General features: G+C 33.6%; 1 protein-coding gene and 1 long non-coding RNA gene across 7 annotated transcripts in view; one reads left to right on the plus strand and one right to left on the minus strand.

Moving 5' to 3' along the window:
• Positions 1 to 25,784, minus strand: part of LOC105481143 (erb-b2 receptor tyrosine kinase 4) — a 1,180,372-nt gene that overhangs the window by 305,510 nt on the left and 849,078 nt on the right. For all 6 annotated transcript variants that reach the window (XM_071073321.1, XM_011740477.3, XM_011740479.3 and 3 more), the window contains 3 exons: positions 19,758 to 19,831; positions 18,548 to 18,638; positions 16,391 to 16,590 (listed from right to left, as the gene is read on the minus strand). In XM_071073321.1, coding sequence (XP_070929422.1) covers positions 16,391 to 16,590; positions 18,548 to 18,638; positions 19,758 to 19,831 — 365 coding nt within the window. The remainder of the gene's footprint in view (positions 1 to 16,390; positions 16,591 to 18,547; positions 18,639 to 19,757; positions 19,832 to 25,784) is intronic.
• LOC139357206 (uncharacterized) lies at positions 4,402 to 18,221 on the plus strand. The gene is made up of 3 exons (XR_011610008.1): positions 4,402 to 4,508; positions 6,125 to 6,298; positions 18,093 to 18,221. It is a non-coding gene; the product is annotated as an uncharacterized lncRNA (long non-coding RNA).

A 25,784-nucleotide genomic window follows, 5' to 3' on the forward strand; every position in this document is an offset into this window, starting at 1 on the left:
GCCAACTGGTCTGAAGGACCTTATGAGGAGATGGCTTACCAAAGAATGGAGTTTCCACATCCTGATGACTTCACCCTTCTTACTCTCACCAACCAATGGTCATAGTTTTCCAGCCCCTTGCTCTTATAAACCCCAGCCCAGTATGCTCAGAGAGATAAATTTGAGAGTTTCCTCCCATATCCTCACTAGGTTGCCCTGCAATCATTAAACTGTTTCTCTGCTGCAAATCCTGCTGTCTCAGAATATCTGTATGTTACTGTACAGCAGGCATAAGAAGTTGTTGGTCCTGTAACAACTATCTGATTTGAATATCTCCTCTCCCAATCTGTAGCTTATACTTTCATTCTTATCTTAGGACATTTTACAGAGCAAATGTTTTTAATTTTGATGAAGTTGAATTTATCATTTCAACTTTTTGTAGATTGTTCTTTGCATGCCAACTCTAAATTCTTTTCACCTAACTCTAAATCCCTAATGATTTCTCCTATTTTTTTACCTCAAAGTTTTATAGCTTTACATTTTACATTTAATCCCATGATCTGTTTTTAAAGTTAATGTTTTTCATAAGGTGTGAGATGGAGCTTAGGGTTCATTTTTTGCTCTATAGATGTCCATTTGCTCTGGCACTATTTGCTTTAAAGGCTACCTTTCCTCTATTTAATTGCTTTTGCACCTTTGTAAAAAATATATTGGGTACATTTGTGTGAGTTATTTCTGAGTTTGTTCTATTGATTTGTGTATTTATCCCTTTACAATAACACACAGCCTTAATTATGACAGCTATGTAATAAATCTTGAAAATATGTGAACTGAATATTCCCATTTCGTTTGTTTCTTTTCCAAAATAGTTTTAGTTAGGCTAACTTGTTTGCCTTTCCATATAAATGATATAAACATTTTGACTCTATCTCAACAAACCTTTTTGAGATTTTGACAAGCATTGCACTAAAGCTGTATATAAATTTAGGGATAATTGACATCTTTATGATTTTGAGCTATTCAATACAGGAACACAGTATGCCTTTGCATTTATTTACATCTGCTTTGATTTCTTTCATCAGTATTTTGTAGTTTTCAGCATACAAGTCCTGTACATGTTTTGTTAAATTTACACCAAAGTATTTCATCTTTTAGTAATTATAAATAGTATTATAGTTTAATTTCTATGGTCCCATGTTAATTACATGTATTCAGATACAATTAAACTTTGTAAGTTTTATGTTTTATCCTATAATCATGCTGAATTTGCTTATTTATTTTAGGAGGTTTTTGTAGATTTTTTGAAATTTTTTATGTACATAATCATGCCATCTGTGAATAGAGAGATTTTTTTTCCTTTTCAATCTATAAGCTTTATTTTTCATTTCTTGCCTTATTTGCTAGGTAGAACTTCCAATACTATGTTAAATAAGTAGTAAGAGAGGACATTCTTTTCTTGTTCCCAATCTAGGGGGAAAGTATTCAGCGTTTCACCATTAAGCACGATGTTAGCTGTAGGATTTTTGTAGATGGTCTTCATGAAGCGGAGAAACTTACTCTGAATTTCCATTATTTTCCAGAGATTTTTAAATAGAAACAAATGTTAAAATTTTCAAATGCTTTTTCTGTATCAATTGACATTATCATGAATTTTTTCTTCCTTGGACTGTTAATATATTACATTTTTGATTATGAAATATTGTGCCAATCTTATATCCCTGGAATAAACCCATTTGGTTATGTTGTGTAATTCTTTGTACATATTGCTGAATGCTATTTGCTACTACGTTGCTAAGGAGTTTTGCCTCCAGATTCTTTTGTGTTTTTTTGGGGTGTTTTTGTTTTTGTTTTTGTTTTTGTTTTTGTTTTTTTGAGACGGAGTCTCGCTCTGTCGCCCAGGTTGGAGTGCAGTGGCCGGATCTCAGCTCACTGCAAGCTCCGCTTCCGGGGTTCATGCCATTCTCCTGCCTCAGCCTCCCGAGTAGCTGGGACTACAGGCGCCCGCCTCTAGATTCTTTAGAAATACATTGGCCTTTAGTTTTATTTCTTTTTGGAGGGGGTATTCTTTCTTCATTTATGAATACTAATATTCAAAACCATCATGAAAAATAGAACGATTATAGGTAGGCAGAGTCACAGAGAGTGTAAGTTGCCCAAGGCCACAACTGTTGGGTTAAAACCCAATACAGGGCTGGGCGCGGTGGCTCACACCTGTAATCCCAGCACTTTGGGAGGCCGAGGTGGGCAGATCACGAGGTCAGGAGATTGAGACCATCTTGGCAACACGGTGAAACACTGTCTCTACTAAAAAAAAAAAACAAAGAAACAAACAAAAACAAAAAAGCAAAAAATTAGCCAGGCATGGTGGTGGGCACCTGTAGTCCCAGCTACTTGGGAGGCTGATGCAGGAGAAAGGCTGAACCCGGGAGGCGGAGCTTGCAGTGAGTTGGGATCACACCACTGCACTCCAGTCTGGGCAACAGAAAGAGACTCTGTCTCAACAAAAAAAAAAAAGAAAAGAAACCCCCCACCCCCCCCGCCCAATACTGCCTAGCATCTATCACTCAGTGGAGATGAAAATGTGAACTCCATACCCTGCCTTCTCTGACATCACATGGAAGGGAGGTTGGCCTGGTGAGAGTAGAAGTCTACACTCTTCTCTCTTTTGCGAGCTTGAATGAAGTTTGTTTTTTTGTTTGTTATTTTTAGTATTGTATGTTTGTTTGTTGTTTTTCTGTGGTGTTTGGCTGGAGTAGAGCAGTTATTATCTAAAAGATTTCTGTCTTGTCTATCTGCTCCTTTCCAGATTCTTTGGGTAGAAAGAACAGGCTTTTCTTGGGGTTTTTCAAATCTGCATCTATTGGGGTTTTTGAGTTGCCAGTTTCTTCATCTCGAAATCTGGGATATATGCAGGGAAAAAAAAAAAAAAAAAAAACTCAAGAGAACTCACCTCTGCATTGTTCTTTGGGTTCCAAGATCCCACACCTGTCTGCCTCTTCTGTCCACCTTTCAGAGTCGTCTTATAATGTCCAGAGTTTTTATTTGTACTTATCGGAGGAAAAGGTAAAAGTATGTTTCCTCCATCTTCCCAGAAGCTAAATCTGAGTAAACATCTTTAATTTATTGCAGACTGTTTTCAAGTTATACTCTGCCACTTCACATCTATTCTAAGGATCTTAAAATAGGATGCTTTTATTTCTTATTCCTTACATTTGAGCTACTGTCATACATCTTACTTTCCCATGTTATTCACTCCACATTACATTGTTACTATTTTCGATTTAGCATGACATTGTATTTGAAGACAACTAAATAATAAGGTGAAAGTCATATATATTCATCCATGTAGTTACTATTTCTGGTGCTCCTCAGCCTATGTACAGATCCACATTTCCATCTGGTATTATTTCCTCCTGTCCAAAGGGATTCCTTTAATATTTCTTATAGTGCAGTTGTCTCTGTGTGCTGTTTTCCTTTCTGGTATTGTCTGTGAACTCTAGCTGCATTATTCTGCCTGGACTCCTAGCTCTGTCTTCTCAACTTGGAGTTCTTGCGACTCTGCCTGTTATCTTCCTCACTATACTGTGGCTTAAAATCTCTCTCAAGGCAGTTAACCAGAGCAGTCATAAGGCTCACCTCATTTATGTTCTCACTCTCAGGAATCACTTTTCCTTATGTTCTGCTCTCCAGTCTCTTGCAATCTGTTGTTTAATCTATTTTGTCCTTTTTTTTTTTGATTGTTTCATGAGGGAGGGTAAATTTGATCCCTCCCTTTTGTTATTTCATCTTGGTCAGAAGTGGACATCTTATATTTACTTTCAACAGTGCAGAGTGGGATGACTTGCTGTTTCTTGTTTATAGACAAAAGTTTTCACATAAAATTTCTCCCAAATGCTCCAGAAAAGCTGCTAAGCATCCACTAAACTTCATTGAAAACTACATATTCTTCTATTCTAACTAATTAACTTTATAGTTATCATTTTAAATAACAGATAAAGAGAATTTTTAAAGGTAATCTGAAAGAACAAAGACTAAATGGAATGCTTTCCTGTATAGATAGGGTTGACCCTACACTTAAATATATTATAAATTATTTTAGATAACTCATAGTTTGAAGGTTTTGCTTAATTGTGGTTTTCTCCATGTCTTAAAGATTTATTAAAATGAAATATCATATTTCATGACTATATTTTATCTTCTTATCATATCTACACTCTCTTCCCCTGAAAAGTTGAATGATTTGATGTTTTATTTGGGAATGGCTTATCAACAGTTTATCTGTTACATTGATTTTGAACCAATAGCAATAGTGCTTATTTCTTTCTGATTTAGTCATAATACACAGGAAGAGGTCTCTCTCATTCCACAAAAGAAACGTCAGCATAAATGGAATCTATGCTTGTTTGAAACAGAATTTTGCTCTGTTGCCCTAGCTGGAGTGAATGGTGTGATATTGGCTCACTTCAGCCTTGACCTCCTGCGCTCAAGTGATGCTTCCACCTCAGCCTCCCATGTAGCTTGGACTAAAGGTATGCACCATGACACCTGGCTAATTTTGTTTGTTTGTTTGTTTGTTTGTTTTTTGTAGAGATGGAGTTTCACCATGGTGCCCAGCCTGGTCTCGAACTAAAGTGCTGGGATTACAGGCATAAATGATTGCACCCAGCCAGAAACAGAATTTTAACATAGGTCTTATATCACCACCTCCCAAAAAGTAGAATATAAATAACTTCCCACTAATTTATAAAGATGTAAAGAGTAAAAAGATATTTTAACCAAACTGATTAAATATAAATGGATGGTCTAATTCTATATAATAGACAAAGTTAAAAAGTAGCAAAGATCAATTACATTTGAGAATATTAAGTTACAATTCTCATAACCATTTAGTCATTTAAAGGTTATCAAGTATCTCATTTTCTGACATATATAGTTATATACAGTGTTTACATATTCTTTCTAATGGGATAAACATGATCTTCAGAGGAAATCCTGAAGAGGGAAAGTTGTATTATGAGAACAACTTGTAAAGAGAAGTAGAGAATGGTTAAAATTATACTGTAGAGTGTCATGACTCTCTCACTCTGTATTGATCACTTTTGTTTTCTTTTTTTATATTTTTTGTTCATCAAGTTCTATCTCAGACCTTCAATTACAGATAATTTTATCTATCTATATAAAATATATATACACATTATACCTACAATATATAAATATATATCAATGTAATATATATTATATAATATACATTATATATAATATAAATGTAATATATATTATATAATATACATTATATATAATATAAATGTAATATATATTCAGTGCTAACTAAATATAGAATATAGTAGGCGTCTTAAGTTAGTGTCCTCACTTAACTCAGTTTCATTCTTGAGGACATTGACAAGGTCACAAATATGACCTTGGCACTATTTTATGATATTCCATAAACTTTTGGGCCCATTTATTTTACTATATTACATTATTTATTTTCAGGTTTGCTATCTTCTCCCTCTTGTCTCTTCCCCTTCCCTCTGCTAAAGGTGACAGAACTTTACAGTATGTGGAAGGGTAAAGGCTGACTGCTTTGATCTTTCATTATATGCTTTGACACTAATTGGAGAGGAAGCTTTAGCTTCACTCAAAATCTTACCTCTCTTCTGCTATCTAACGCCTCCCTGGGTCTTTATCATATGCCCAATATCAGAGCAGTTTTGGGTCAGGGAAACAATATGTATTGGAAGAAAGCAATAATAAACAGAAAACCATCATAACTATTTTCTTCTCATTCTTTCCAAACCAATAGATGATGGAAATGAAGGTAGGTTGATCATTTTCTCCAGAGTGAAACCAAAGGAAGTATCTCCACATAGCATAGAACAAAAGGCCAAGGAAGCTACTTCTTTGAAAGTCTTAAGAGAAAGAAATTTTCGATCAGCACCAATAATTCAACAGCCCTCTGACTTCCCGCAGTGATAGTCATGAGTGAAGGAGTGGAAGGGCTCTTCAATGACTTACAGTTCAAAAGGCCATTATAAACCTCTCTAAAGAAACTTTAGCAATGTAGTTATTAGGCAACCTTTAACTTCTTCCATGTTTCCTCTGGAAGCTGCAAAATAGATTTTTCTTTATCTCATCTGAATTCCAGGTGTCCGTTAAAAATTTGGAGAGATAATAATGTGCTTAGCATTTTGACCTTTACCGAGAACACTGAACCTGCTTTAACTAAAATAGAGGGAAGCTTAAAATAATGGATTTTGCTCCAGTGTTGTATGTGAAAGAAAATGGATTATTTCAAAAATACTGAAATGTATTTGGACAGGTAATGTTCTTCCTTTTTTTAAAGCTGAAAAGTACCATTTAATAGTCATTATAGTTAAGGTTTTGTGATTAGACATAGACTTAAACTCTTACTCTGTAATGACCCATGTAGCCTTGGGCAATTACTTACATGCTACTTATCTTTAAAGTGAATAGTAATATCTAGTAATATCTTCTTTTAGGATTGTGATGAAGATTAATCATCAAATTAGTAGAATTTTTAATGCAGGGTCTAAGACATTAAGTAAATGATCAATACATGTACTCAAGAGAAATGTGAAGGCATAAAAGCATATCCCTGTGTTTACTTTAAAAAATGTTTATTGAGAAACTGCTTTATGCAAGCTCTGCTCAGAGCTGAGGATATAACTGAAACATGAAATAGAATACATATTTTGTTACCTCATGGAGTTTACAGCTAATAAGAAAAACAGGCTGCATATAAATTTATGTATGTATAGAAATGTATATGTGTGTGTATGTATGTGTATATACATGTGTATGTGTGTGTGTGTATGTATGTGTGTGTGTGTGTGTGTATAGATATATAGATATAACAGAGTGCTGAGAGAACATAGAATATAGCAGTTGTCTTAACTTAGTGGGCAAATGGCATTAGGCCAGCCCACAAAAGAAGAGATATTAAAGCTGAAATACGAAGGGTAAGTAGGAATTCTTAAGGCAAAGGGGTGGGGGAAACGGGCACTCCAGCCAAGAGAGTCTAAGGAAGGAATCAGATTAGTGCTCTCAGAAAACCGACATGGGCAGCATATGGAAAGTGGTACCCTGTTAAACTGGTAAGACAGAGATGGGACAGATTGTGCAAGACCTAGTGGCCATTTTCAGGATTTTGTGTTTTGTCCAAAGAGCTGTTGGAAACTGTTGAAAGATTCTAAGCAGGAGAGTAAAGGACCTCCTATTTCAAAAAATGTCAGTTTCTTTGATGGGATTGACTTGAAGGCATATTTGAATAGTTGGTGACAAGGAGATAATAGTGATAATAGAGATGGGCATATGATCCAAATAGGGTCAACCCGTACTGGAGAGGGAAGGTAGAGCTTTTTAATCTGTGTTCATAAACTCATAAACTCTGTGAATGCTCTTAGCATATGCCTTCCAGGACCAGTAATTTTTCATGAAGAATGAGAATTTGCCTAAGAGGAAAGCAGAGTGAAGCAAATAGAGGATTGAGCCCTAGTGATGTTGTTTGAACCCCTGGATCCAATTGTGTCTGAAAAGATATTCCTTGGACTTCTCATTTCTGAGAGTTAATATGGTCTCTCTATGCCTAAAGTAATTTGAGTTGGGCTCATGTCACTAAAAGAATACTGAAATATTTTCCTTTCATGCTGTAACAAGTTACTACAGACTTCATTGCTTAAAATCACCTACATTTAAGCTCTCATAGTTCTGGAGTTCAGATGTCCAAAATGACTCTTAAGGGGCTAGAATCAAGGAGTCAGCAAGACTGATTGCTTCTGAAGTCTCCAGGAGAGAATTTGTTCCTTACCTCTTTTAGCTGTTAAAGACCCCTTTGGCGTGAGCTTGAAGTGACATTGCTGCAACCTTTGCTTCCGTGGTTATATCACCTTTTCCTTTACAGTAGTCAAACCTCCCTCTACCTTCCTCTTATAAAGACACATGTGATTATATTTGTAACCCACTTAAATAACTTCAAGATAATCATTCTATTTTAAGATCCATAACATCTGCTAAGTCCTTTTTACCACATAAGATAATGTTCATAGGTTCTGAAGATTTGAATGCAGTCATCCTCATGGGGCCATCATTCAGTCTTTTGTAAGCACTAAACTGCCCGGCAATAAGCTCTGTGTGCAGGCAAGGTTAGACATGTGGAAAGTGGAATGACATTATATGACATTGTAAAAAATTATAATGGGTTAATAAAGAAGTTGGGGAAGCAGCAATGGAGAAGTGCAGAGACATACCCATTCCCCATGTTGAACAGGTTAAATAGATGCTACACAAATTGTTGTTAACTCTCATATACCCTAGTTACTGTATATCTCTGACGTGAATGGGACCACAGCAGGAAATTCTGATAGGAGGAGGTGAGAGGCAGTAGTGACAGAAGAAATAAAATTTTAGAAATTCTTAAGGTTTGATTAGAAAACTGAGCACAATATAAAATACCTCTCAGAAGAGATGTAAGTGTAAAAAAGTAAAATGAATCCAAAAGTATTTTGTTGAAAGTCTAAAGTAAATAAAATTTGATAGTACAATACTTATTATACTATAATTACCCAATTACTGTATAAACTATAATTAAGTGTTCCCCTTATTTATTGAATATGTTATCATTAGTAAATGCAAAACAAATCCCACTATTCATAGAATGCTTTTTAAAGTTAGCTCTTTATCTTTGTCTCCCAAACCTATTATTAAATATCTGGTTTTAAGCTATTCAATTATGAATTTTCCTATAAGGGAACACAGCTTCAGAAGAAAAAATGAATTGTTAGGATCACGTGTTCTTGAATATATTTTTGACTATAGAACGATGGGGGAATAATATGGGGTGTGACAGAGTAGAGTTTCCCAAGGATTTTCCACAGGCACCTGTCTCAGAATGATCTGCTTTGTATTAAAAATGCAGAATCCCAGGTTTCCCATCACATTGTCTGTGTTAGTTTCATAGAAATACTGTAACAAACTGCCATGAACTAGACTTCTTAAAACAACAGAAATTTATTCTCTCACAGTTCTAGACGTCAGAAGTCCAAAATCCAAGTGTTCACAGGCTAGTTTCTTCTTGGGGCCTCCGATGGAGAATGTTCTATGGCCCTCCCGTAGCTTCTGGCAGTTGCCAGCAATCCTTGGTGTTCTGGGCTCACTGCTATATCGCTCCAATAGTCGCTTCTGCTGTCACACAGCTGTCTTTCCTCTGAGTAGGTGTATATCTTCACATGGTGTTCTCATTTGTGTGTATCCATCTGTGTGTCTCTTCTCTTGTTCTTATAGGTACACTAGTCATTTGATGAAGGACCTACCCTGCTCCAGTATAAGCTCATCTTAACTTTCCTTTTAACCACATGTGCGAATACCCTATTTCCAAATACAGTCACATTCATAGATACCAGGGGTCAAGACTTGAGCATCTTTTGGAGGGGACACAATACAACTCACAATAGTGTCTAAATAAGAATCTCTGGAGAACTGAAGCCTAGCTTTTGCATTTTTAATGATTATAAGTTTTACTTTAAAATTTTGCAACCATTGATGAAGAGGCAAGTCAAGTTAAAATATCACCCACCGTTTGTAATAAAAACTGGAGTCTGCAGTAATCCTGGCTTTTATTGTTGAGAGATCATTCTCTCAGAATTTCTAGATTACAAAATAGAAGGGATATCATTTCTGTACCTAATTGGCAAGAGCAACTGCTTATTATCCTTTTGATAAGAACATAGAGAACATTTTGTAGCATTGTTAGTAATTAGTGTGCTGTTTCAAATACAATAACAAAATCTTACTTGAATGCCTTTTTTTTTTTTTTTTTTTTACAAAGAACAGTGTATTGATGTATTAGTCTAGTAATTTTGAAAGGAAAAATCTTAGAAGTATAATTAAGATTTTCTATTTTCTGATTACTCAGAAGAATAGTGACTTCACTATATTCAAAGTTACACACTTTATGTTTCATACCAAGCTATGGTTTAATGAAATGTGTCACAGAGTTCATTAATTTCCCAGGCTACCAGGCCCAAAGAATGGTTCCTCTGACTTGGTAGGCTGCATTTTGTTTGTAAACGCACATTTACTCAAGATAGCATGGGATGGGTTAGGAGTGCACAAATTAAAGGTGAAAGTATGGGAGCAGGAAAAAGTAAGAAAATCTGCCTTACCTTAGTAATATTTTCTTAAAATAAGGTAAATCTTAATTTGTAATCAAAATTCATTTTCTGTAATATACAACATATTAGAAATGACGACAATATAAAGTCTGTTTATTTTATAGAAATCCAACATTTCTTATGATGTTATAGTAAGTAAAATGCTTGCTTCTGTATTTTGCTGTTTTTATCCCAGTTACGAGAGAAAAACAAATAAAACAATATATTAAGCAAACACTGTTTTATTCTTCACTGTGTGAGGTGCCTTCTATTCCCTACTTATTAACGCTTCGACCTGTTTCAATTCTGAACATGCAGTGACTCATTATAAAATTGGATGATGTTGTCATCCAGAGAGTTTAGTTATTAGAAATTAACTATAGCTCTAAAATTACCTTTTTCTAGATTCATGTAAAATGGGGTGGATTTTTCTACTGTCAAATTTCAGAAACATAAAAACCACAAATAAATATAAAAATGTGTATCCTTTTTAGCTTATTGGTGCCAAAAATATATATTCCCCATCACCAAATATTTTTGCCCTGAGCCATTAATTTAAACTTGATATTTTTTTGAATTTTAGAAAGTCTCTTGCTTATCATAAAGCCAACTGTAAAATGTTTTAATTTAGAAGAGAAAAAGAAAAATAAATACATTTCAAGGGATTCTCAAACATATACTTTTTATCTGCTTATGATTTTGAGATCATTTCTAAATTCTTCAATGTTTAGCCTCCTGTTAATAACATAATAACTAATCTTATTCCTTCCATATCTCCCAATGGTTGATCTCGCAAATTTTTAATTAATCACTTTAATAAAGTAAATTTTTCTTCTGCGTAAAAAGAAAGCTCTTGATATTTATCTATCCTTTTTTATGTTCAAGAAGGCACTTTTTGTAAAGTAAAATTAAATATTGTATCTTCACATTATATAATATATGTATATGTGAATGTCTAATATATAAACTATTTTTAATAGAAACATAAAATTTTTAGTAGTAGTAATAATAGCTAACACATGTATAGCTCTCTCTTGCTCTTTCTTTCTTTGTTTCTTTCTTTCTCTCTCTTTCTCTCTCCTTCCTTCCTTCCTTCCTTTTCTTCCTTTTCTTCCTTCCCTCCCTCTCCCCCTTCCTCCCTTCTTTCCTTCCTCCCTTCCTCCCTTCCTCCCTTCCTTCCTTCCTTCCTTCCTTCCTTCCTTCCTTCCTTCCTTCCTTCCTTCCTTCCTCTCTCTTTCTTTTCTCTTTCTTTCTTTCTTTCCTCACTTTGCTGCCCAGGCTGAAGTACAATGGTGTGATCTTGGCTCACCACAACCTCCATCTCCTGGATTCAAGTGATTCTCCTGCCTCAGCCTCCCGAGTAGGTGGGATTACAGGTGTGCATCACAACACCTGGCTAATTTTTGTATTTTTAGTAGAGACGGGGTTTCACCATATTGGCCAGGCTGGTCTCGAACTCCTGACCTCAGGTGATCTGCCCACCTCTGCCTCCCAAAGTGCTGGGATTACAGGCATAAGCCACCACACCCAGCCAACATTTTCTTTATTTTGAGAGGAATCACGGTTAAATTAAGGGCCTAGACTTCGAAGTCAGACAGGCATTGGGTTGAAGTCCTTAATAGGATTTTAATAGCGCCAAAACTGGAAATATTATTTAACTGTCTTAATAAATGTATACTCATCTGCAAATGCAGATGATTATACTTTACAGGGTGGTTGTAATAACTAAATTAAACAATATACCTAGGTTGAGAGACAGAGTCTGGCACCTTTTAGCTGATTTGTTAGCTGATTAGCTAAAGTCAATAAGGAGAGATGGGTTGTTTAATAAATTATTTTGGATCCACATCGCAATCAGGAATTTTTTAAAAACGCTATGCCAAAACGTCAAGATGTGTTAAAAATTTCAATATTGTTTTTAAAGTACTAGATGAAAAGAATTATCTAAAAATACAAGATCAAACAATTAAAAAGGAAAAGAACAATCTAACCACTTAACTATATAAAAATATGGTTTGATAAACATTGGATTATCAAAAGACAAATTATTCAAATTACCAGTAAGAGAGGAACTTATTCCCAACACATTTAAGGAACAAAATTTAATAAATTTAATTTGTAAATAGTTTTTTCAAATTTAGGAGAAAAAGAACAACCCCCAAATTTAAAATGAACAAAGTTCACATATAAAGCAATTTACAAGATAAAAAAAGATGAATTAATCATGTAAATATAAAATACTTCTTTTCTTCCTTTAGATCACTGAAATTTAAAACCATAGATAATATCTAGTGATTTAAAGAGTAGTGGAAAATATTACTATCACACAGTGTTTGCAACAAGGTTAATTGATTTAGTATTTTCAGAAGATGACAGAGAAATTAGTGAGAAAATTTTTATGTAGCCTCATTTACAGAGAAATTCTACATCTAAGGTTTTAGCCACAGGAAATAATTGTACACTACAAAATGTTTCATAAACTAGATACACATCATGGCAGCAGTGATAATATAAAAATGGAAAATAATTTAAAATACAATTAATATGGTACTGGTCCAGAATACTTCTATAAATAGCTTTAAAAAGGAATGAGGAAGGCCAGGCATGGTGGCTTACACCTGTAATCCCAGCACTTTGGGAGGCCGAGGTGGGTGGACCAGCTGAGGTCAGGAGTTCGAGACCAGCCTAACCAACATGAAGAAACTAAAATACAAAATTAGCCAGGTGTTGTGTTGCATGCCTGTAATCTCAGTTAACTCAGGAGGCTGAGGCAGGAGAATCGCTTGAACCCGGGAGGCAAAGGTTGTGGTGGGCCAAGATCGTGCCATTGCACTCCAGCCTGGGCAACAAGAGTGAGACTCCATCTCAAAAAAAAAAAAAAAAAAAAAAAAAAAGAATAAGGAAGAGCTCTATCTATTGAATGTGAGATGCTTATACTAATGCTTATACTATATTAAGTATAAGACATAGATGACTGAATGGTATTTAAATAGAAATGGTATGATCCCATTTATATATGAAAATATATATTTCACTATCCTTATCTACATATATGAAAAATATATTCACCAAGAATTATATATAATATAGTTTTAAAAATATTTTTATATATTTTTGATTGGTTTTATTTTGAATAATGAAAAAGGTACTATTATAATTGGAAAAAATAAAAATATTTTTATTTTGAAAATCAATAATGAATTTAATTTCATGTTGAGTTTAACAGTATCTGTACAAATATTTTAAAGACTTGAGACTTGAGATATATAAGTTCAAATATAACTCGGATTCTGAAGGGCTGGTGTAATATTTATCTCTACACTGTTTATATTTCAGTATTAAAAATTTATGCTTAAATATTTTAAGAAACTTCAAATGCTTTTATAAATCTACTCTAAAACTTCTTCCACCTAACACTGCAATTTGGTTACTATCATAACCACATAAATGACAGAGGTCCGAAATATTCTAGCTTTTCATGTCCCAGAGTTTCCCTCAATCTCAATCTCTTCAAATCAGCTTTGAAATTTTTGACTTAAAAGAGTAAGATTGCTCTAGCCACTGTTAGCCTTTATGGATGAGTTAACCTTTTTTTATATTGTCATTACTGTTTTAAATCATGATGAACTCCAAAAAACACCATTACAAATGAAGGACTGTCTTTTCATTAAGTTCATAAGCCAACTCTTAGATTTAGGTCAGAGTATTTCACGGTAACTGTGTGTAAATGTAAGTGGGCAAGTAAGGGTGTGTATGCATGGATATGTTTACTAGGTGTGTGTATATACATGTGTGTTGTATATGGAACAGCATACAGACATCCACTCTGTATATGCATATATGTTTAGGTGTTGTAGTGAACATATGTGTATGTTCATGTACATCTTGTGTGTGTATGATATACCAAGATGGAATATCCAAAAAGGAAACATTTACAGTGCATTTAAAATGAAGCAAGCATTTAGACATTCCCATTTACAAATAGTACTGGGGATCGTAAACATCAGCAGCATCTCTGAGGTCAAGTTTACAGGGTAATTATATTTCTGAAAATGGAGGCATATGGAATTTTTATGGATCCAGTGTGCTGTGAGTCTGAAGTCCAAATTTTGATAAATCAATTCCATGCAAAATATATTTATTCTAATATGTTAAAAATGAAAAATGATATGCTTGATACTATAGCACCACAAAACTATGTTTCTCCTAACTGCTTCATTTTTTTCCCCAAACTGCAAAGTCAATTCTTGTGCACAGAACAAAAAAAAATATGTCTATGGTCTGAAAAGTAGTTAACCTCAATCCAAGAAGCATAACACTGAAAGTTTAAACACATTTTATATTTTAGTTATTATCATTATTATTATTATTCACTCCCTTTTGGTCATTTGAAATGTTTAGAAGTTTTAAAGAAGTGTAAAATAACATTATATAATTTACTGAAATATCCCTTTTTCTCATCTTGTTTCCCTACATTTATTTTTTGCATTTTCTTCTTCCCATTTGCTTTTCAAGTATAGAAAGATATATGAAATATGAATTTTTGTAGGATTTGTAAACTGATTAAGTGCATCAAAGAGGAAGAATGTTTTTTCTGATTCTTTTATATATTTCTTTACATTATTTTGAATTCATAGTTAAATTTTTGAAAGATAGAGGTACTAATTTTTTTAAGGATGTCGAAGGAAACAAGAGTATAACCCTGATTTAGGGAAACATTTATCAATTGGTATTGAAGAAGAATCTATCTTATTGCCATGAATCATCTACTTTGGGGCATATACACACACATATTGTGATGTGGGATAAGCTTAAGCATTAGGGAAAAAGCAAAGCAAATTTTCTTTTAGAAATCAGTAATGTGTAAAACCAAGGAAATAACATAGGCCAAATGAAATAATGAATATCATTCAATATAACATGCATATTTTGATACACAATTAGATTTTATATTTTGTGATTCTATGTGGAACAGAAGAATGAGTAAGAACTTAAGTTCACTCTTAGCAGGAATCTCATATTGGGATAGATCTCCTTCATTTAGAAATATTTTTAAGGATCGAAAAGAGCTAAAATATAAGAGAATTAATCATAAATTATATTTTATGAAGATTAGTAGACTGAGCTGTCTTAAATTATTTCTGGAAAAAGATGGGATCTTAATAAATCAATTAATTCACTGAAAACTCAATAAACAAATTATGTTGGCCTCTTAAGAGTTTATAACTTTAAAAAAAGTCTTCTATTTATTCACACACACACACACACACACACACACACACACAAACTCAATCATTACTCATGTATACCCTTATGATTGTTTTAATGGAGAGATCAAAGAAGTAAGAAAATACTCTGAGAGCAGAATTTTCTAGGGTTCTGCCTTTTAGAACGGATTGATTTTGTGCCCACAACAAGAATATTCATTTGCAAACAGATCATTTGAGTTCGGAGTCTTTTTATTCAGTATTTACCATAATAAGTCTGATGATTGTACTCATAATAGTGGCACTCATAGGATGTAGGAAAGAGTAGTATTCAGTAGAAAAACAGGGAAGAATTAAGTATAAATCATTGGAATATCAGTGCATTAGATAGGAATGGCATAGTCATGTGCCTACAAAAGCATTATTTGCTTCAGAGTAAATGAGAAATTATTAAATGAATCAATAAGTAGCAAAACAGATGAAAAAATGATAAATACATGTCTACATAAATGCATTAATAAAGTAAACTTTCTTTCTGAACAACAAAACATCTTGAACAATGTACTTCTTGAATAGTAGTTTTTACACATGTTAGAAAAATACAACTTCATTTTTCTCACCACCTCTAAATGGCAAAACTCTGTTATTCTGTTATGAAACTCACTGAAACCAAACAACAAACAGAGAATTCAATAGGGTGGATCTCCACACATTGACTGGATCCTTGAAATTACCTGGGATGCCAATGATTTAAATACCCAGGTTCCATTTAGACATACTGAATTCAAATCTCCACAGGAGCGTTCTTAAGATTAGGTAAGACATCTTGCAAATAAATATGCCATATGTTGTAGAAAGTCACTTACTCTGATTATTTTATATCATATTGGCAATTGTAATAACTACCTTCCTTTTTAAGGGTTGGGATAACAAAGCAACAATTCTGACCTGATGTTATTTTTAATTTTTTGGTCCAAAAAAGAATGGGAAAAAAATTAAGTTTCTATGTTTTAAATGTCTGAGTAATGTACTTACTACAGTTTTCAGCTTTTCTATTGTCCCGGATTACTATTCTTTGGTTGATTGTGCTGAAGAGTGTTGTCCAGTTAATGGTATGATAATAACACAAGTTGCTGTTGTCAGTAATATAGATGTTTCCTGCGCTGATTTCCTTCAGGGACTGGAACTGTAGAGAGGTGATGCCCTGTTGCTTGAGGATAAGCAAGGAGAGGCCACTAAGGAGGGGGAAGGGAGAAAATGGAACCATGAGACACATTCTGGAGTAAAATAAGGCTGTCATATTTTATTTTTAAAAGAATGTTAATGGAGTGTAAATAGAGAATGAATCAGTAACTCTGTGTTTTGAATGATATTTGTTTTTACATGCTATATACAGTTTTTAAAGTAATAATTTGACCTCCCAAAGTAAAATTTCCATTGCTTACAGTTATGCATATTGGCAGTGTATCTCTATTTCTGTGTATATATTTACCACTGAAATATCTGCTCACTATCTTCCCACCCCAAGCCTTAACTTTACATTGTTCAATGATGAAATCCTGTATTAACACTAAAGAAGTGTTTATAAAACAATCGTTCATCTACTCAAAGTAAGACATTAATTCCTTTTTATGTAATAGATTTAGACATATAGACATACTTTCAGAGTATGTCTAAATAATTTCAGAAAATGATTATAGGTATTTAGCTTTACTTTAATACCTCAGACACCAGAACTGTAATAATTGAGGCATGTGTAAGTAAGGTTAGGAGATGGTAAAAAGTAAAGAATAAAACTAAACTAAAATTAGAAAAAGAAAACAAACTCAGATGCCTTGGGTATCTGGGGAAAAGGTCTCTAAAAGTTAAATAATAACTACCCTGTTTAGAATTGCTCACATCATGCACTCCATGCTTGGAAAATACTAATATTACTTTGAGTGACAGACGATTGAAAAATCAAGGAAACTACTTTTATTTTAATATAATCCACATTATTGTAATTATTTACTTTTTTACTTATTTTCTTTTTTTACTTATTTACTTTTCCATTCTCTAAAGCATAAACATGCTTCCCATATTTCAATCAGTTAATGAATATTATTTTACATTTTGGAGATCAATGCTTTCCACTTTTATTTTTAGTTTTAAATATTCTTTGCTGTTAATATTTAGATTTATCTTCCATGGTTGTCAGAATGTGTGTGTGTGTGTTTGTGTGTGTGTATGCTCAATGATAAAGACCAAGATGCAGCTCTTTCTCTCAAATTTTGTCCCCATCATAACTATCTTGAGTTGTTGATTACAATGTTAGCACAATGTCTCGATTGGCTTATAATATTTATTCAATGGATAGTAAAAGTTGTTTACATATAGCACTTTAATAGATTGTATCTCATGACTATCCTTTCTTATTAAGCTCCTTTTTCCTTTACATTTTTAAAACCTCTTATAAATATAACTTTTAAATTTTAATAGTGAAATTCAATGTACTTTTTATAAAACATTATTATAAAATCAATGATATTAATTTTGGAGATATTTTGAACTTAAGTAAACAAATTTTAAAAATTCTTTTGTAAATTGACTTTTAATTGCTCATAAATAAGAATGTCATACAGATGACATTGAAGAAACCTGTTATTTACTCTTATAATGTGAATTTAAATTATTGACATTATAATTTTATCAATGTCCTTCTAAACCTGAATTTTCTTGTCCATTTATTAACCAGCAGAACATGTAGAATGGCGGACCTGTTCCTAAAACATCAGCCCTGTGATGTGTAGTTCAAATTATAGCACCAGAGACAAGAACAGAATCTCCTGGCACAACAGCATTTGTATCTTATACACCCGAGCCATTACCAAGTCACACAACTCTTATCTTTTAATTATGATAACATCTGATAAAAAAGAAAGTTTCATTAATTGTTCATATCTTGCACCCCATACTTGCAAAATACTAATATTATTTTGAGTGATAGACAATTGAAAAAATCAAACTACGTATTCTGTAATACTTCATACCATCATTGGAGGTATTTTCAATGAGCTTATCTTTGGAAATAAGGATGGAAGCATGATTTCCCCAGAATCAGTAAATCAATAAGAGTGATGGTTTTGACTTAATGCCCAGACGATGCTCCTCTTGAAATCTGTGAGACCTGCAACTTTAAACATATCCACTTACCTATAGAGTACTCTTCCACCAATGGTCACTAGGTTAGAAAAAACACTGAAATCAGTCATGTTTGGCGGCCATGACTGTATGTTCAGGAAACCTACAAGTGAAGAGTAGTAAAAATAAATCAGAATATCAATGTCTTAGTATTAGTGCTGATTTTTCTTGAAATATGGTGAAAACATGTTGAAAGGTGGGAAGTGAGAAAGGAGTAGTGAACATTTCTATTTTTGAAGCACTCTATTACGTATGTATTCTTCCAAGATTGAGTCTCTTACCCAGTAAAACTTTATATGTTGAAAGGTTTCAATGACTCAATTTGATTTATTCTCTTAAATGCAAGAATGTAGTCTAACTAGATGAAGAGAAAAATATAGTTTCAATTTCTCTGAAATCTTTTACCTCTTCATCTGTATACTTACGATATCAGTGTCACCCTTATATTCTAAGACATTTATATACGTATCTAACCTTTCTCATTAGATTTTGCATTATTTTACGGTAAGTCCATGTCTGATTCATATCTATGGGCCCCATATTACCCACTAAGACAATGTTGAACACATTACAGGCTTAATATATATGTGCTAAATAAATGCTACATGTTATCCATGTTCCAGAGTACTTCTTTTGAAGAAGTAAACAGAAAAACATGGGTTCAAAGATCAGTTGACACTTGCAAGAGTTGTAATGTCAGACTTTCAAAGACACTCATTTTGTAATTCCATGGGCTTTCAAAATATGCATAAAAGCTAATACCATCTTTAAAAATAATACGAGTTTTTACAAACTAAAATCTGCTTTGAAAATTAGTTGCTGATTCCAATCTTATGTAACTTTTTCTGTTTTGTTTTCTTTTTTGTTGTTATTTTGTGATGGAGTCTCACTCTATTGCCAGGGTGGAGTGCAGCGGCGTGATCTTGGCTCACTGCAATCTCCACCTCCTGGGTTCAAGCAATTTTCCTGCCTCAGCCTCCTGAGTGGCTGGGATTACAGGCACGCACCACCACACCCAGCTAATTTTTGTATTTTTAGTAGAGACAGGGTTTCACCATGTTGGCCAGGATGGTCTCAATCTCCTGATCTCGTGATCCACCCGCCTTGACTTCTCAAAGTGCTGGGATTACAGGCGTGAGCCACTGTGCCCAGCCAATCTTATGTAATTTTTTTTTTTAAATTACGTTGTTCATAGCACAACAGTTGCAGTTTAAAAAATTACCTGTTATCTCTCTGACTGTCCGAAAGACATTCAGTTTCTCTGGGTCTATGGCTTCAATTGCATTGTAAGGGTCCCTAGAAAATCAAGAAGAAACGTAGCCAAATTTAAATTTTAATAAAGGAGTGAAAATATGAGAAATGTGACAGTAGTTATTTTATTCTAATTTAATTTTAATTAGCAATAGGGGCGTTATCAATGCATGTCTAAATTAATCTGTGCTAGATGTGGAGGAGGAATAATAGGTGTTTTGTGGACATTTTTGATGTCACAAAATATGAGATTTTCATCAAAGCCTATTCTAGATCTGTAAGATTATTCAGATTGAACTATTCTGATGAAATTCTCAAAGATAGCAAGTTCATGTATGAACCACTTGACATTGCTTTGTTTTAAAAGTTTATTATTGATTTGGAAGAATATATATAGTCTAGAAATAAATTATATTATAGTGAGAACAACTGGTATTTCTGCTCCTCAAAGAAGTATACATTGCTAATAGTACCTGGAATTCATAAGAAGGATAGAAACAAGCACAGATAAAATTGACATTTTTTTCTTCTGTAGCTCTACTTTTATCTACTCATGAATTTTCATAATATTTATGACATTGTCCAAAAGTATCTCTTCATACAGATTACTTAGAACCATCTTGTTCCTATCTAGCTTATTCATATTCATGTTTATAACACAGGAACTATTCGCTTCCATGTATATGAATTCAAGTAAGACTTCCAGTTTTGTTTTTTATTTTTAAGAAATCCACAGTAAGTTTTAAAATTTTATTACATTAAAAGACATTTCGTGCTATCCTAGGTAGACACCTCATATTAACATATATCATTTACAGAGAGATTAAATTTTATCCATTGGCTGCTTCTTCAAGATAGGTCAAAACTTCTAAGAACAGTGATCTTAGGCTTTTTTAGAAGTATGTATCTACCTGTAGCAGTCAAACAAATTTTATTCTTACTGTAGATATCTCTTCTTTTACCGGTCTCTGAGAACATTCCTTTTCGGTAGGGTGAATAACCACTAGTGATCCACTCTAAGTAGCCTTAATAGGGCTATCAATCAACATGCTCCATAATCGCCTGACAAACAGATAGGCATATGGCCTATGTCCTGAGGATTTGTGTCTGAATCCATTGGCATTTATTCATGCCAGCATTCAAGTCTTGAAAAGAGTATCAGTTCCAGCAACTTGATCTCTGGAACCACCTTGTACTGGCTTTCTGAACTTGGTTCATAAGCATATTCTTCTCTACTGCAAACCATTCCACATCTTTAAAAAAAATTTGCTTGATTAAATTACTGTTTCAAACCAAGAAGTGCAATCAATACAATGTACTGCTAGTTTAACATGGAGTACTTTATACTAGGCTCAAATACTGGATATTGCTGAGGTTGGAGAAACACTAAAAATGTGTTCCCCTATAATTCACACATAAACTATTGATTAAAATTTTCTCAATGTCATATTAATATCTCACAAAAGCTTAAAGTCTCAATTAAACGTTCTAGCAAACTTTCTCTATTTACAAGCAAAGATATATGGAACAAATAACTATGCTTTCGATGAATATGAAGCCAAAAATGAAGTGTATCATGTAGGAAAACTCTTGCCTTCACTTTTTAATGTGCAAAGAATTTTGTATACAGAGGAAATATCAGCTCTGCAGTACAAGAATGAGCTTTCAACATTTGTTCTTTGATGAAAAGCAGTGTATAGAACAGCTCAGGTCATATAATCAAATATTCTGGCTTTATTGAGAAAGACTCAAAATTCAGGGCAAGCACACAATAACGGGGTCAGTCCAAACCTTTACTGAGAACACTTCTATGTTACCGGGAATGAAATGAATTCCGGAATGTTAACATGAAGCCCAACGGACCACAGATATTTTATACAGTTAATTTTAGAGATTCAGGACTCTTGTAAAATAAGTTGACAGAATTCCACTCACTGACTTCAAAGTATGTCTTGGGAGTTGCATCCTGTAGCCACTCGAAATACATAGTACTTTAAAACAATTAACTTTCCTAACTAAATTCAGAGCCATGCAAAAGAATGTTATGTCTATCCTGTCATTGTGTTTGGTGATCCAAAATAAAGCTCAGGAGAAAGACAGAGAAACATATTTTCATTTCCACTGAAATCACTTTGTTTTATCATCAAGCTTATTATTTCTCTTCCATTGTCTATCACCATTGCAGTCTACCATGTAAACCCTTTCTTGCCAGTGTCTCATTGTGACAGCATGAACATGCTTATTTGGTGAGTATTTTGTTACTCTAAGCACATGCCCATCAACAGTGTAAAACATAACAAAACATGAAGGAAAAGTTTTCCTAATGATAACCCTAAGCACTACACTTTCCTGCAGTTCCTATCCTAAATAAGAAAATGAGTACCTACTACTATTTCTGGCAATGGTACTATTGTACTGTAAACTAAACTTGCCAATTAACTTTCTTGAGCCCAATTATATATTAAAATTTTAATTGATAAATTGCCATCTTTTATGGAGCAACTTATTTTTAAAAAGCAAAACAACCTCATTAAATTGTTATTTTTGCATTTTATTAGTTAAAAACATCTCAGCTATTTTAATTAAACCATACGATCTTATTAAGAGCTAGTTAGTAAAATACTGCGGGTAATGGAAATTAAGTGAGGTAAAACATTTCTTTAATTCATTGCAAGTTTTCTGCTTATAATACTCTGTATTGTTCACCTTTAAAATATCTCTGTGCTTACACACACAAACATACACACACACAAATTACATTCATGACCATACTTGTATCTACACATATATAACATGTCTAAGTCTACTGAATTAACTCTGTAGCCATACTTTCCTCAGATGAAAGAGAAAGGCTTCAGAATATATGTTTCATGCTGGCATGACAGTGAGAATAAAGAATACATCATAATTCATTTATATGTTTGTCCTGGAAAATACCTTATAAATTATGCTTGAGACCCAATTATAATTATAATTTTAAATATTCCAGGTATAAGTGCTATCATCAAGGACAAATAATCATCTAAACTAAGAACCATGACTTATCATAAGGAAAATTTTGCCTTTATTTGGTTTCCAAAAGTCTATATAAGACTATAATCAAGTCTATAAAATTAATATTTGTTGCACAACATGCTGTGCTATAAACGAGACATAGGCACTGCGATTTTTCTTTTGCACTGTCTTCTTCTCCTCTTGTTTTGTTTTTTATTGATTTTCATTTCTCTGCACTGTCTTCCCCTCCTCTTGTTTTGTTTTTTATTGATTTTCATTTCTCTCTGTTCTCATCCTTCTCTCTCTCTCTCTCACTATCTTTCCCTCTTTCCCCACACTTCCAACCTTCTATTTGATACCATTTGTTAAGGTTTTACAATATGCCAGGCACTGCGCTGAGCAATTCAAAACAACTTTTGTTTTTAATCACCACAATAATCATACGAAATAGGTATTTATTGTTAATCCATTTCTCAAGTTTTTTATTGGAGGAAACCTAGTGTTTGACGTGAGAGAAAGCCACCCAACTCAACGCAAACCCTCCATGGTGGAGATACAAATCACATTCCAATCTGCTCTGGATCCAATTGTCCAAGAAGAAATTCCAACTCTCATTTTCTAAGTTTATGCTTGAGACAAACTTGGTTTACTTTTCTACTTCTAATCCATGTAAGTTGATTTTCCATAAGTAATTTTTCACCTGGATGAATGAGCAATATTTTTCTCCGTAGAAGTCAGGGTTAGTCTAATGTAGTATTCTTCCAATAAACTTGGAAATGCACGCTCCTTATTGCCTGATGCATTTTTATTCATTGGACTACCTGTTTCCATTTTTTATTACATTTATTTATTAAACATTCCTCCACTCTGGGCCAGAGGTGAATATATATATATGGCTACATATTATATATATATATAGAGAGAGAGTCATTTTATAACTAGTAGATATCTAGAGATTTAATAATTATGTTCTATGATGAACCAAGACTAAAATAATCTGAACCTCACTAAATAAAATATTTTTGAAACCTTCCTACCCATGTTTTATCTTTAAGAATTTTAGCCTTAGCAGGTCACTTTTGGTGGTCTGCAATCTTTCTACTGTCACAGAATTCTTGCAGTATTTCTCACTGGGGGCAGCATCACCCCACTAACAGGAAGTTGGCACATCTGTAGAGCTGCTTCAGTTGTAACAGAGACTGGTGGATCCTGTAGTTTACAGGGTTTATCACAAAGTTGTTAATTTCTCTTAAATCAAAGGATTGCATCATGTTTTATACAACCTTAAAATGTCCTACTAGACATTTAGGACCTCATATGTGCAAACTTCATGCTTGGTTATACTCTGGCCAGGTATAATTCCCTAGTCGTGTTGCTCCAATTTCACTTGATCTTAGCCAAAAAGTCGAGAAGCAATTTACTCCAATTTCAATGAAAGTCATTTCCCTCTTTCTTTTGTCATAATAACAATGTGTCTGGCTAGTGGTTTTCTCTTCCAGTGGTCAGTTGTTCCTCTGCTTTTTATTTCCTGGTACTTCTTACACAAAAATGTCTTCTAATCTCATTTTTCATAAATTCAAACTTTTATATAATTGGAAACTGGGCATTCCCCTAACAATACTTATTTTATTGTACCTTACTTTTTTGTATTTTTTTTAAATTACAACTAAGGAATTATAATAATTAAATATATATATATTTAGGTTACATTATCTATAAATTTTATTTCAGAATTGAAAAGTGGCAATTTTTTAATATATAAAAGCGGAATGTTGGGCCTGATAAGGATAAAAACAACTTGTCTAATGCAGTTCATGTGAATATGATTTCAAATCATTCCCCACAGTGAAAGGCTTGAGGCTAATTCATTTATTATTTCCAGGTGAAAGTAGGCAATGTGAGTCAAAGTGGCTCTATCTTCTTATTTCTCAGAAGACATTATCAGCATAATGTAATCTTACATTCATGTGATATTTGGTTTTAAACATAGTCAAATTGTGGGTATATTGCTTTATTAAATGTCATAGATGCATTAAATTATGAAGAAGCACCTAAATATTGTACCAGGTCTCCTATGCAATAGGGAAAGGAGGGTAAGACAGCAATGTAAATGGATTCGGAAGGCCAGTGCGGACTATGGTAAAGTTGATTAAGTGTGTCCCATCTCAAAATGACTAGTGCTACTGATATGCTTTGCCTGTGTCCTCATCAAAATATCACATTGAATTGTAGCTCCTACAATTCCCACATGTTGTGGGAGGGACCCAGTGGGATGTAACTGAATCATGGGGGTGGGTCTTTCCCATGCTGTTCTCATGATAGTGAATAAGTCTCACGAGATCTGATGGTTTTCTACAGGGGAGCTCCCCTACACAAACCGTCTCTTGCCTGCCACCATGTATGACATGCATTTCTCCTCCTTTGCCTTCCATCATGATTGTGAGGCCTCCCCAGCCATGTAGGACTGTGAGTCCACCGAACCTCTTTTTTCTTTGTAAATTACCCAGTCTCGGGTGTGTCTTTATTAACAGCGTGATAACTGATTAATATGGCTACGCAGTTCCAACAAATTGTTGCCATGTAGGAATATGGGCTGAGAATTACCAAGTCTATACATTTTAAAACGTAAGTAAAAACAAAAAAACAAAAGAACAAAAAACATTTCTTAAGACAGATACAACAATTATGGGGTGGCAGCTGCACACATACTATTATGCTATCTAACATGAGACCGTATTAAAAGCTACCTATTAAAATAAACAAATATTTAGCAATAATGCAAATAATTGATTTGAATGAAAAGAAACACTTTGTTCTATTGTTCTTGCCATTCCCATTTGGACATATTTATTCATATTATGTTAAATTAGTTTGCTCTTAGAAATGATCTGATATATGTTCAGAGTAAGATTTTGAATTGAAACGTATGAGAGATATTCTTTATCTGTAGCCTGCAGCGCTAATATTTAGGGATTAAGTAGTAATATAGACAAACAGATAACAT

This window comes from Macaca nemestrina, chromosome 11 (genome assembly GCF_043159975.1).
Source record: "Macaca nemestrina isolate mMacNem1 chromosome 11, mMacNem.hap1, whole genome shotgun sequence".
NCBI classification, from domain to species: domain Eukaryota; kingdom Metazoa; phylum Chordata; class Mammalia; order Primates; family Cercopithecidae; genus Macaca; species Macaca nemestrina.